General features: G+C 37.3%; 1 protein-coding gene across 12 annotated transcripts in view; it reads right to left on the reverse strand.

The window, feature by feature from the left end:
• Positions 1–13,266, reverse strand: part of LOC127449108 (forkhead box protein P1-B) — a 258,227-nt gene that overhangs the window by 131,621 nt on the left and 113,340 nt on the right. For all 12 annotated transcript variants that reach the window (XR_007898662.1, XM_051712289.1, XM_051712285.1 and 9 more), the window contains one exon: positions 3,168–3,337. Coding sequence is in view for 11 of the 12 variants with exons in the window: in XM_051712289.1 (XP_051568249.1) it covers positions 3,168–3,326 (159 nt within the window). In the remaining variant the exon portion in view is untranslated. The remainder of the gene's footprint in view (positions 1–3,167; positions 3,338–13,266) is intronic.

Genomic DNA, 13,266 nt, shown 5'->3' on the forward strand with positions numbered 1-13,266 from the left:
TAGACAGCTGCCTTCTAAGGCAGCATCTTTTCTGATATGGAACCTTATAAGTGACTGATTTGAAATGCTTTACATAGACAGCAAATCTATACGCCACACAAATAGCGCTCCTTACGTGAAGCACATGAGAGACATTAGCATATTGCTAAGCTAACAATGAGATATGCTAATTGTCATAAAAATACAAAGCACACAGCAACAGAAGGTAAAACAGTCCATTTTTATTAAATTGTACTGTTTGAATCGATCATTTTTTGATATTGCATGAAATAAAAGTATTGTAAGTGACTGATTTTAAATGCTCTACATAGACAGCAACTCTGTACGCCACACAAATAGTACTCCTCACGTGAAGCACGAGACGTTAGCATATTGCTAAGCTAACAATGAAATATGCTAATTGGCATAAAAATACATAGCACACAGAAACTGAAGGTAAAACAGTCAAATACTTTTTGGTATTGCATGAAATAAAAGTATATTTACTCTATAATTCTCTCAACACGTCTGTTATCTTGGGTGAATTATATTTCCCTGAGCTTGTCGCATTGTATTCAGGGACTGATTTGTCTGCAAAGGTCACATGCAATGCTGCCTTAAAATTCACTAAAACAAGGGTGTCTTAGAAAGTAGCAAAATGTTGCTGCTTTTGGAACAACCTTCACATTGGAGTGCAACTACTATGCCTTTAAAATGTTGCCTAGGTAGGTAGCTCACTAGGTTTTGGATTACACATTTCTAAGAAGTGTTTTGAGTTACCAAGACAATATCTCTTCTTTTAAACTAAGTGAGCTTATACACAGGAAACTGTCGACAGTGTGAAAAGGTGAATAGTTTTGTTCATTGACTGGTCGCAGTCACCTTAAACAAATGCAGTAATATGCAATTCTCTATCTTTCTATCTTCACTCTTTTTCTTTCAGTGTCAAGTGCACATCCCTGACACGATCAAGTGCTTTGGTGTTCACCCACGCTCTATCTCCCCCTTCTTTTTCTCTCCATTTCCTTGCATTCATCAAAGTTGTAACCCCTGTTGTCTAAGCCGAGTGAATCAGAGTGAGCCCCTGGCACAAAATGAAGGCAAAGTCAACAGGAATTAAGTTTCAGTGCAACTGTTTACTCAACTGTGGCCTGCAGTTATTGAAATTTTATCCACGGTTTTGTGTGATGACTGCTGTAATGAATTCAGTATGGCTGTGATTTTCGAACTGACAACATCACGCTACGTCCAAGAAGCAGACAACAGGCTGAAGCAATTCAGAGGGGTTGGAAAAGGTGTAACCAAGAGCCAATAACAGATGATTCATATTATTGATTGACAAGGACACTCTAGTTATGGATTGGTTGATCCCATTTTAATTGATCTCATGTGGATTGAAGGGGAAAATTAGATGTCAGATGTGTTAAAGGTTTAATTCTTATTCTTAAAGGGATTTTTTACCCCAAAAAAGTGGCAATTATGTCATCATTTACTCATATCATTCCAAACCCATTTGCTGTTACAAAATTTGCCACGTTTTCCATATAGCAAAAAAAGTAGTTCATACTTTATTGCAAGTTTGTATGATAGCTTTTTGTGAGGAACAGACCAAAATGTAAGTCTTTTTTGACAGATGATATTCTCCTCTGAGCCGTTAACTCGAGAACCATTGCAACCAGATCACTGAGCCAGTGAGCTGAACTTGAGAACTGAATTAGTCCAATTCAGAAAGCGGATCAATCGGTTAATTGAAAAGAGCTGACTCAAACGGATTAGTTCAAGACTCGGACTGATCCGGTTCTCAAATTATCTGACTTATCACCTCACTAGAGGGCAGAATTATCAGTGAATAATGACTTACATTTTGGTCTGTTCTTCACTCAAAACCAAGTCTTAGCAAATGAAACAGAACACAAAATTAATTTCTCTCGTATGGAATAAGACCAAAGCAAATCAGTTTTGGGCCTTTTTTGTTTCCAAACCAGCTGTTATGCAGGCCTGTCCTGGCGTTAAAACAAAGGCACGGTGCTCTTCAGTTCAACGACAGCCATGTTACAACAATGGACAGCTACTTCAGAGGCTCCCCATACCCACCAAATAACCCTTGACAACATCTTTCATCATGCCGTGAGGCGCAGATAACACTCGACTGGCTGATCTTTTCAATACTGCCCCCTTCAAGCACAACACTCACACAGACAGAAAGAGCTTGTCTGTTTATTTCAGTGTGAGTGAAGATGTTTTGGGGACCATTGTATATTATAAGACTGCAACCACAGTGACTGCAACACTCCACGCTTCACTGCCCTGAGAAAGCTCAACGAAATGCCCTCCTGAGTGTTAGTGGTGTTTACAATGCGACAGGTGAAATCCGCGCTATCCCGATGGAAGCCACACGTACACAACTGTCCGTAAATTCCAGTGCACCTATGCATTTTACCATCACAACACCCTCACCTTGATAAATATTTCACCTGAATGCAGGAGCGGGACAAACACATTGTCAACCAAAAACACAATCACAGAAAGAGCACTTAGTGCATTAAAAAATTCAAACCGTTCTCAATATACATAAATAATCATAATAATGTGTTTATGTACTCTGATGGGAGGGGGTGCGATGATTAAATATTTACAAGCACTTAAAGAGGGGAGACAGGGATGCTGTTGACCTGTGTAATAAGGGACAGGTGCATAAGGATAGACGGAAAGAAAGAACTAATGAACAAAAGAACTAAAGAACAAATAAACAAATGTAAAAAGAAAGAAAAAGTGATGAGCAAACAAACACAAGTGAACGAATGAAAGAACAAATGGAAAAAAGAAAGAAATAAAGAAAAAGAAACAGATGAACAAACAAAAGGGCAAATTAATGAATAAACAAATGTAAAAAGAGACAGAAAATAAGACAAGAAAACTAGCAAACAAACAAGCAAACAGGAAGAAAGACACAAACAAAAAACAGACTAACAAACGAGCAAACAAACAAGTGAACGAATGAAAAAGTAAATGAACAAAAAGAATGAAACATGATGAATGAAAGAGCAAATTAATGAAAAAATTAAAGAACGAATAAACAAACATAAAAAAATACAAATAGCAAGCAAACAAATGGAGCAAATGAAAGAAAGAAAATAAAAAGAACAAATGAATCAAGCGAATAAGCAAAGAAACACAACAAGCATTACCTGCTGTTGCTGGAAGGTTACAAGGTCAGACACTGTAATGTCAGAGGAGGGTGTGGCGCACTTGGATCGAACTTCTCTGTGTCCCTCTACGCTAGGTGGGATGCCGTTCTGATTGGCCGTTCCGTTGCTTGTCGCCTCTGTCCCTGACTCTTGCATCATGACTTAAAAACCTGCAACAGAGAGACAAAAAAACACTTTGAAACATTTGTTCATTTTTCTTTGTCCGGCTCAATTTCACATTCCCATCTTTCTGTTTGTGCTAACTGCCTCTTTGTTTGCAAGCTTGAATATCTTGTATATAAAAAAAAAAGTGACAAAATTTTACTTAAACACTTTTGTTTCCTTTTTCTTGCAATGCAGACACTCATTTGAATGAGCCCGGCTGAAAAGGTGTGGGCTCAAAAGAAACTAACCATCATTTTCTGTATGTCTCCCTCCATTCTGCTGGGCTGAGAATGAAAAAAACAGAGCAGATGGAATGGGAACCCAACCTTAGTCACATCTCAATAAAGAGGCCCAAGAAAATACACTGCTTCATAAACAAAACTTGTTCGAAACGAAATGGATATATTTACTTGCATTGCTCCCAGAAGAACCACAGTCAGATGGTTTTTTAATGGGAAACAGGGCAGAGGACTTGGTTGGATGACAAATCTACTGAATCAAAACTTCTAGGCAAACGTTTGCATCCCTGGGTGTTGAGTTAACGCCACGGTCCTGGGTCCACATGCAAATAAACAAACCTGAAAATATTCAGATTTACTTCCAAAGCACTTCCAATAATACATTACACTTTAATGATGACTATTCATGCACATAAAATAGCTTTTTGTTCTTCCAAACCCTGGCCGTTTCCCATTCAACAACTCTGCAGTTCTCTCCAAAGTGTGGTTCTCTCCTTGAACGCCTTAAGATCCTGATCTATCTGTTTTGTCCCAAGATGGACACTTACATTCATATCTTTTGTATTCATTGCAGCCTCTGTTGGCAAGGAGTACCTTGTATCCCCGTTTCATACCATCTTAATGAAGCTGACCAAGTCGGCCAGAAGTAAATTAACTTGGCTTATTAATTATTGATATGAGGCAGAATGAATGCCCTTAAAGCAGTGGGTGCTAATCAGATAGGCAGGTGAAAATTGAAAAGAATTCAGATTTATAATGATGCCCTCTCAGACAGTAATAAGTGGCTTAATAATTGTTCATCCAGGTTTGCGGGTGAAAGAGGGGGTGGGTGATTCCAGTAGTATGGACAAACACATTGGGTACTGACCCATCTGGACCAATGAAGGGCAAAAGCTCTTTGGAGCTAAGACACACAAACAAAGTGTCAATCTTGACAAACATATACATAAATACATCCGGACTGGAATATTTATATTTTGACTGGAATTTGTTAATTAGAAGTTTCCAGGAACAAACTGACAATTCGACAAACAAAAACACTATAAACCAGGCTGAAAATCTTGGCTGAAAATACGAACAGAAACCGCTACAATTCACATGAAGATAAAGCAGCATGCACATGAAATGCTGCGGGTTTACGCCACGGTCACACTACACTTTGCACTCCATTCACTTCCATTCAACGCATCTAAATGTGCGAGACCGGAAATGCTGATATCCTAGCCATTGCAACGTCCAAAATAATTTCACATCGTCAAAGCCTAGTGTGACCGCAACTTTAATCAGATTTAATGCTGAATACCATTTCCTTATTTGTCTTTTTGCTCATGTGTACTGATGTGAATCATGTAAAGAGGACAGGAAATAAGGGTAGGATGAGGACAAAATGGGTTTGTGAAGTGTTGCAAACCGGATTCAAATTCAAATTTGTAGGAAAACATGAACTAACCACTAGGCCACGGCTCTGATGACTTAGTTAATCTTTTTTCTGTCTATCTGTTCAACTGTTCCTGATGCCAGTCCCCTTTTTCTACCCCTTCCATCACATCTTTTAGCTTTCTTTCTTTCTTCATCTCTCTTTCTCACAGGGCACACTGAACTAAACAACACATGCACCCTATGCTCACAATAATCTCATCAATTAAAGACACGTATCGTGGTACTCCCACAAACAAGTTGTGACTTGTTTAGCAAGGTTCTCTCTTGATGGGTCTTCTTTTAAGGTTTTTTTCTCACTCCTTTTTTTCATTGTGTTCCATAAAAGAGGGTGATAATGACTATTATGGATGCACTGTCATTCCATACTAAATTTTCATAATTATAAAGGAAGGGTGTAAATTTGCGAATGAGTGGCTTCTCTAAAAAGTAATCATGAGAATGCGCCGAGGGGCCATTTTAATGTATGCAAAACTAGTGACCCACAATAAAGACGTGAAGCAGCAATGAAAGCAAAGTAATGCATGCATACTCGTATCCACCTCTGAAGAGGGTCAGCTAAAATTAACACCCAATTAATTTCAGAATTGACAAACAAATGAAACCCATAAATCTACTTTCTCATTAAATTTGGCCATGGAATAATTCAAAAGCTGCAATATCACCTGCCAAAAAAAAAAAAAAAAAAAAAAAAAAAATGATGAAAGAAAATGCCTGTTATTCATCACAAATATCAAACAGATGAAGGAAAAATACCTTTGTGGAAGTGCATTCATAATCTCAATGGCATTCTGAATTAAGATATTGTTTTAGTGTTATATCATTACGATTCCAGGGGAAAACTAAATGCTTTGATTTTTTCACCAATGTGCAATGCTGTGCTTGATTGCTACTTTCTATATTTCCATAAAAATAAAAAAATAAAAATATATTACAAAATTAGAAAAGATGAAACTAAACTAAGATGCTTTTCCATGACTCTAAAACTAACTCAAATAAAAATGGCCACAGATTAATTTTAGTTCAAGTTTTTGATGCACAGTATTTTATAATATTTTAAACCTTTACAACCCCCCTTTATTAGACATGAAAATGGCACTAGATAGCAATAAAACTTGACGGCAATAAACCCTGAGAAATTTTACAGAATTAAAAATATTTAAATTATACTATTTTATTACTAAATATACTGAAATATCAAATATTAACTAAAAAAAAAAAAAAAAAACTCAAACTAACAGAGTGAAAAGTAATGAAAAATAAAAATTTATTCAAAAAAATAATTTTAAGATTTATGCATTTTAAATTTCAAAACAAAATTCCATCAAATTGAAATGAGAAATCTGTAATAAAATAAAACAAAATTACACAAAAATAACACAATTCAATTTAATAGATTTTGTTATCAAATTGAAATGTGTAAATCTTAAAAATAGGCTAAAATATTTGTTTCAGTGTTGAAAGGCCAAATTTAAAATAAAAAATAAAAACTCAAGTACTTTTCAGTTATAATAATCATAGTACAAAGAAAATTGTGTAATGTTATTAGCTTTTTTGTATCCATTAAAAAAAAAAAAAAAAAAACCGGACAAGCATACACATACACACCACCACCACACACCTCAGAGTTCACGAGAATCAGATTTGTTTCTTTACTGTGTTTATTGAGGCTTAATAAATAAAAAGAAAACGAAGATTTAAGAAAAAAAAAAGAAAAAAAAAAACACCAAAAGAATGGAAATTCCCAGGGATTAAGTCCTCGTCACCAGGCAACCATCAAACATACCTCTATCATCAGATGTCTGCACCTTTTCTGGGCATAACATCTGCTTGCTAAAACACAACAAGTGTTTGGAACAAACAACGGATAATACAACACTGTCTGAATTTCTGTTTGTTGATGTTTCATTGGATTCATCTAATATCGCAAGCACAACACACATATACAATCATGTGCAGTATGCCCCACCTGGCCTTCATAAAAGAGTAAGAAAATAAAGAAAATCAAGCGCCTTTCCCTTATTTATTAACTTCCCGGATCAGACTGTGAGAATGCATGTGTGTTTATGGAGAGAGAGAGTGTTTGTGTGCGGCATGCACCAGGCCGGAAAGTAGACTCCATCAGCGTAAAAAAAACGCTGTCATTCCGGTAAGTTATGAAAGCCCACCTGCTCTTACAAGTCGATTTTCTCACACCACCCGTTTATACAGCTCTGAACAAAAGCACAACATTCTTACGCTCTAGATAAGTAGTCACAACAAGCACAACAAAACCCCATGATGACTTTTGTTGTGGTTCAACCTTGTTGCTTGTCTAGACAACACAACGGTCTGTAAGATTGAAAAGGTGTGAGACCACGCCTTTCCCCAAGGATTCTTGACGAATTATGCGGACAGCTGTATTTTGGCAACTGTGGTTCACAGCAAGTAACCTTAAAGTTTCTTACAGGCAAGTTTCAGGCCCTTCTATTTAACTGGTTAGGCCAGACACCCTATTTCCAGAGCAGGCAAATCTTAATTCTACAGCAAACAATGATGTTCTAGAGAATTGCGTGCTCGCAACACTGTGAAAAAAGTTTAGGGAGGGCCGTTTTCTGTTCCTTTGAGTCTGGTGTGGAAGAATTTGACTGGCCTGCATTAAGCCCAGACCTGAATTCCACTGAAACATTTTGGGTTGTATTGGAAAGCAGACCGCCAGCCAAGACCCATTGCCCAACATTAGAGCCCGACATCACTGATGCTTATGTCTGAATGCAAAATCCCTGCAGCCATGTTCCAATATCTAGTGGAAATCCCTTTCAGAACAGTGAAAGCTGTTATAGCTGCAAAGGGAGGACCAACTCCCTTTTAATTCTAATGGCTTTTAAATTAAAGGAATAGTTCACCCTAAATTGCAAAATCTGTCATAATTTACTTACCCTTATGGCATTTCAAACCTGTATGGCTTTCTTTCTTATGCAGAACACTAAAGGAGACATTTTAATGAATAGCTCAATCGACAGCATTTGTGGTGTAATGTTGATTACCACAACAAAATCATTTTGGCTCGTCCCTCCTATTCTTTAGAAAAGGCAAAAAAAAAAAAAAAAAAAAATCGTGGTTACCCTGAGACTCTTACAATGGAAGTGAATGGGGCCAATTTTTAGAGACAGAAATATGAAGCTTATAATTTTCTAAAAGCACTTTCATTAACTCTTCGGAAACACTTCAGTATTATTTGAGCTGTCAAGTTGTTTAAATCGTCATTTTTACAGTCATTTTAGAGTTTTAGTGTTTAGGCCATTACGTCGTCAAGGCAACAAAGTTCTAAAATTGGATATAACTTTAAACAGTTAAGGTTAGTAAGCGATTTTATCACACTAAAATCATATCAACATGTATAATGTTTATGTCTTGAGGATATACTTTTGAAACAGTGAGAATTTTAATGTTTAAGGACTGGCCCCATTCACTTCCACTGTACTGTATGTGCTTCACTGTAACCCAGATTTTTTTTTTTTTTTTTTTAAGAAAAGGAGGGAAGTTGAAATAAATCAAGTTGAAAAGGTGGAAAGTTGAAATACATTTTTGTGGTAACCAACCATGTGCCACAAATGCTGTTGATTGAGCTTAACTTGTACTGAACCTAGCCCATTCCTTTAACACAGTGGCAGTGGATAGTTCTTTACTATAAAGCTTAAAGGACCCAAAAGGTGCATATAGGATGAGAACTGTCACGGTGCAGACAGGACAAAGAACAGGTAACTTACACAGAAATTGTCGGTGAGGTGAATGGAGGTTGCAGTCCAAAACAGTGAATCTAATCACAGTACAAGCTAAATTAAGTTACATAAAAAGGTTATATTTTTAGATATAGCACAGGCTTTATTCAAGCAGTAAACTTGTTGCCTGTACACAATGTATCTTCTAGTATAGGCTGAAGTCAATAATGTATGCCACGATTTGAATCGAATTTAATGTGGCGTCGGCACCGTGCGTACAATCAGTGAAAACAATGGTTTAAAATTTTAGGACTGTGTGTCTGTGGTGCTGTGAGTCGACAGCCATGACATGTCCAGTGTGTGATCCCCTTAAGAAAGAAAGTCATACAGGTTTGGACCAAGGATGTGTAAACTATGACAGAGTTAAAATTTTTCAGTGAACTACTCCTTTCAAAAGTTTTCATCATACTGCACACATATGGCTGTGGCGTTTGGGAGTCCACATCCCTTTGGCCATCTAGTGTGTCACTCATAACGTCTAAGTGACAAAGCAGATATCTTGCACATCAAGCGTAATGGATGCCAAGCCTCCTCAAAGTCCCTCAATCTGTCGTTCTCTAAGCCAGATATCATGCATCTTCTTTACCTTCGGTTTGTGTCTTCTATCTCAAGATGCAACTTTGTATCATTCAAACACGCTGGCATAATCTGGGTTAGTGACTCACACTCGTCGATGTGAAGAAGAATTGCTCATCGCCATCTCAAAGAGTAAACGACAGTAGAGATGACAATCTGCCAAAAGGAGATTTCTAAGCGAGACCAAACAGACCCTCTAATCTCACTAGGCCACTCCAGGCCAAAAACATTTCTCGACAGTACTGTGGCAACATTTTGAAAGTAAAACTTTCACCCTTTGCTAGACATACCCTCGTCTGGACAGATGAGTTTTTTCTTTTCTTTTCTGTTTTCTTGAGTATGCTACAAGACCTTGTAGGGCTAAAGCCGGTCCACCGGTTCCCACAAACAAAGCTTGCTATTTGTTTAATAACTGATTGCTGCCATGACTTCAGTAAATAAGGGGGAGAGCAGGGCCTTTTCTTTCTATTTATGAACAAACACATCTTCTCGAAAAGAGCAATTTAACATTAACCAGGTGGAATGATCAACAGATCCCATAGGTTATGCAGAGGGCAAGCCATAATGTAAACACTCTTCAGAGTAAGAAAGAGTGAAAGCGAGAGAGGGAGAGAGACAAAAAGAATGGAAGAGGAGCAGGCAAGCATATATGGACAGCAAGGTCGATGCAAATGCAGCCCATCTTGAATAAACAGCTGGTGGACAAACTCAAGACAAACAAACAGTCGTTCTCCTGACATTTAAAGAAGCATTAAGATGGGTGGGCTACAACTGCTAGTGGTCAACATGAATTCAGGGCAGGGTCTTATGGACCTCACATTCCCCATATAAGTCAGTCTCGGTGTGCGGAACAAACAAGCGAGACAAGCCTCGTCATCCTGATTGCCACAACTAAAATAGCAGCAAGGAACTTGTAAAACATGTTAAACATTACCGCAATCAATTACTCAGTAACTAGTCCTTGGAAATATCAATTATAGCTGTGGGTTCTTGTGTCTTTACAGTGACAAAGTTTGACTGTACTGTAAACATACTCACAATGGTATTGACCGAGGATAGTAAGTGTGTTCACAACTACAACCAAACCCAGAATACATTAACGGTTTGCATCAAATATGCTCTATTATGCTTTTAACTGATTTCTTTTTGGAATAGTGGTGATGGACTAATAGTTAAAGTCTCTGATACACTCACAGCAAAGTTGTTCTTTGTTCAAAACAGTTTCTTTCTTTTTTCTTTCTTTCCTTCCTTCCTTTCCTTCTTTCTTTCTTCATTTCAATTCAACTCATATTGCTTTATTGGCATGACATAAGTATATATTGCCAAAGCATTGCAAATAAATAAATAAATGATAAAATATACATTAATACAATAAATAGATAAATAATGATAAGACAGAACAAAATCTTTCTTTCCTTTCTCTTTCTTTCTCTCACATTCATTTAACTCTTCAAATCAATTTACCCCCTTTTCTAAAGACGTACAAAATGAGTGATACAGGGGTCTAAACACATATTTATTACACATTGAGAGGAACGCAATAACATCCTCATGCGTGAAATCCACATTGAAACATATCACCAGACCATCACCGCAAGCCATGGCCTGACGTTCTGTAATGTTGCACACAATGATTCAAATAAATATGAACCCATTATCACACTACAAGCTTGAGAAATGAATGAGAAATGATCAAATCAAAACTCCAGTGGTGAGGCTAAATACAGTAGATGTATAATTTCAAAAGATACACAAAACAGTTTACCTCCTCAGAATAAATTTACAGTATGACAAAGTCAGTGCGGAGATAAAGGCCCTGCTGGGACGAGACAATGACAGAACACCCAAAAGTAAGGCAGGCCACGGTATTTTTAGCGAAACAGCCAATAGAGACCAAAGTAAATAAGAAAAAGTCTAATGAGTTTTAATGTAGCCGCTACCAGGATAGAAAGGGCAATTTAGGGATGTGGAACTACAGTCAGAAGTGGTTTACGGCAAATTCCTCTGCGACTCTCCTTCAAGCGACATTGAAAGATTCATTCGCAGACAGCTCGTGATGATCAGCGTACTACAGCAGCAGCGAAGAGTCTCTAACAGTGAACCGGGTCTTGCCATGTTCATGTGAGGCATCATGCAGCGGATACGGAAGCCTTCACTCAAAAAGCCCCACAGCACAATGGACAAATTAGAACTGTCAAACACCCGCACACACTCAGTAAGGAAAACAAGGCATTCAATCTCTCGCATCCTTTGGGTCTGGCCAAAGTGCATAATGTTTTAATATTATTTAAAAGTGTGTCATATATTTTTAATCATTGTTACTCTAAATTCATGCAAGGAACACTCCCATGGGTGGACAGAACATGGACTTTTGCATAGAGGAAATGTGTCAACTGCGTATTTGTAGGACGGGGAGTTTAGCCTCAGCGAACTTTGTCTAATTAATATTTCCAGTCCAAACCATGAGAGGGCCCGTATTATTAGAAACATTATCTTGGGGGTAAATTACCCAGTTGCACTGCCACGGTGTCAATTAGCATTAATGGAAAAAAGCAACACCTGAATTGGCCATTCACTAAGTTCCGCCACCCTTGGTTACAGTTGCTCGCTCTGACAAGCTCTGCAGAACTCTTAATTGGAATGAATGGGAGATTGCCGTGAACAACATGGTTTTTGGCAAAATATTCTCATAAACGGAATGGATAATATGCTTACGTGGGCTGGTATGAAGAGTGACATTGTAATGCATATTTATCTAAAGTTTTTTGTAAAATAAATTGTTAAATTACACAGTAATTTCATTAAAAACTGAGGAGACTGTGAATCAGAATCAAGGCAAATGATTATTACAGTCAAGTCATATTTTATTTTTTTTGTTTAGCGCTTTTCACAACACACATTCTTTCAAAGCAGCTTTACAGAAAATCATGCATTAACAAAAAATGAAACTTTAATATCTATAAAGTCTTAGAATGATCATTGTGTAGTTTGATTAAATATGATTGTAAATTGTGTATAGAAATGAAATAATTAAGTAATAATTTTATTTAGAACCCCTGTGAGCAAGTTAAAGGCGACTGTGGCAAGGAATACAAAACTCCATAAGGTGTTGGTTAATGGAGAAAAATAACCTTGGGAGAAACCAGGCTCACTGTGGGGGCCAGTTCCCCTCTGGCTAAACAACATGAATATAATGCCAATATTAGTTATTTATGTGCAGTGCAAGTCATGGTTTTAAATTTGTAAATTAAATAAGCATTAAGGTCCATTGTTTTTAAAGGAAAAAAGAAAAAAAAGAAAAAAGAAAATACATATTTTTGTTTTAGATATATGACTAATGTCTTTGAAGTCCATCCTGGATTAACTGCAGAAGTTCACACTGATGAATTGTCCTTTGTTAGTTGTCTGATGAAGTCTTTTGTTGGCAATTAAATGATAGTCTATGTATTCCATTTCAAGAGTGTAGTCCATTAATAGACAAAGGTAATGCAGGCAGAGATTAATGAGGTGCATGCAATTCAACCTGCAGGTCATTTCGGTGAGGTTCGGTGGGGTCCATCCTAAGTCCAAGGTTCAGGCAGTGGCATATGAAGTATCCCATGTCTTACAGTTGGAGTTGGCATCAATTAATCCTCTGAAGTCAAAAGACTGAAGTGATGTCTGGCTGACACCGGCTGTAGTTTGTCGTCATCTTTCAGAGACATGTAGCAGTGGAGTCAAACACCAAGCTGGAACGGAGCTGGATCTGGCTGGCTCTGGTAACCTCGGGATATGAATCCCAAGGTTGAGACATAGAAACAAAAATTTTATATTAGCGTAATTGCAATTCAATTTTATGCAGAGTTATAGATCATGATTGATGTTTCTGGTTCCGACAGACCTAACTAAAGCAGCCTAATTGTGAGTTGAAGGATAAAATAG

This window comes from Myxocyprinus asiaticus, chromosome 12 (genome assembly GCF_019703515.2).
Source record: "Myxocyprinus asiaticus isolate MX2 ecotype Aquarium Trade chromosome 12, UBuf_Myxa_2, whole genome shotgun sequence".
Classification (NCBI taxonomy): domain Eukaryota; kingdom Metazoa; phylum Chordata; class Actinopteri; order Cypriniformes; family Catostomidae; genus Myxocyprinus; species Myxocyprinus asiaticus.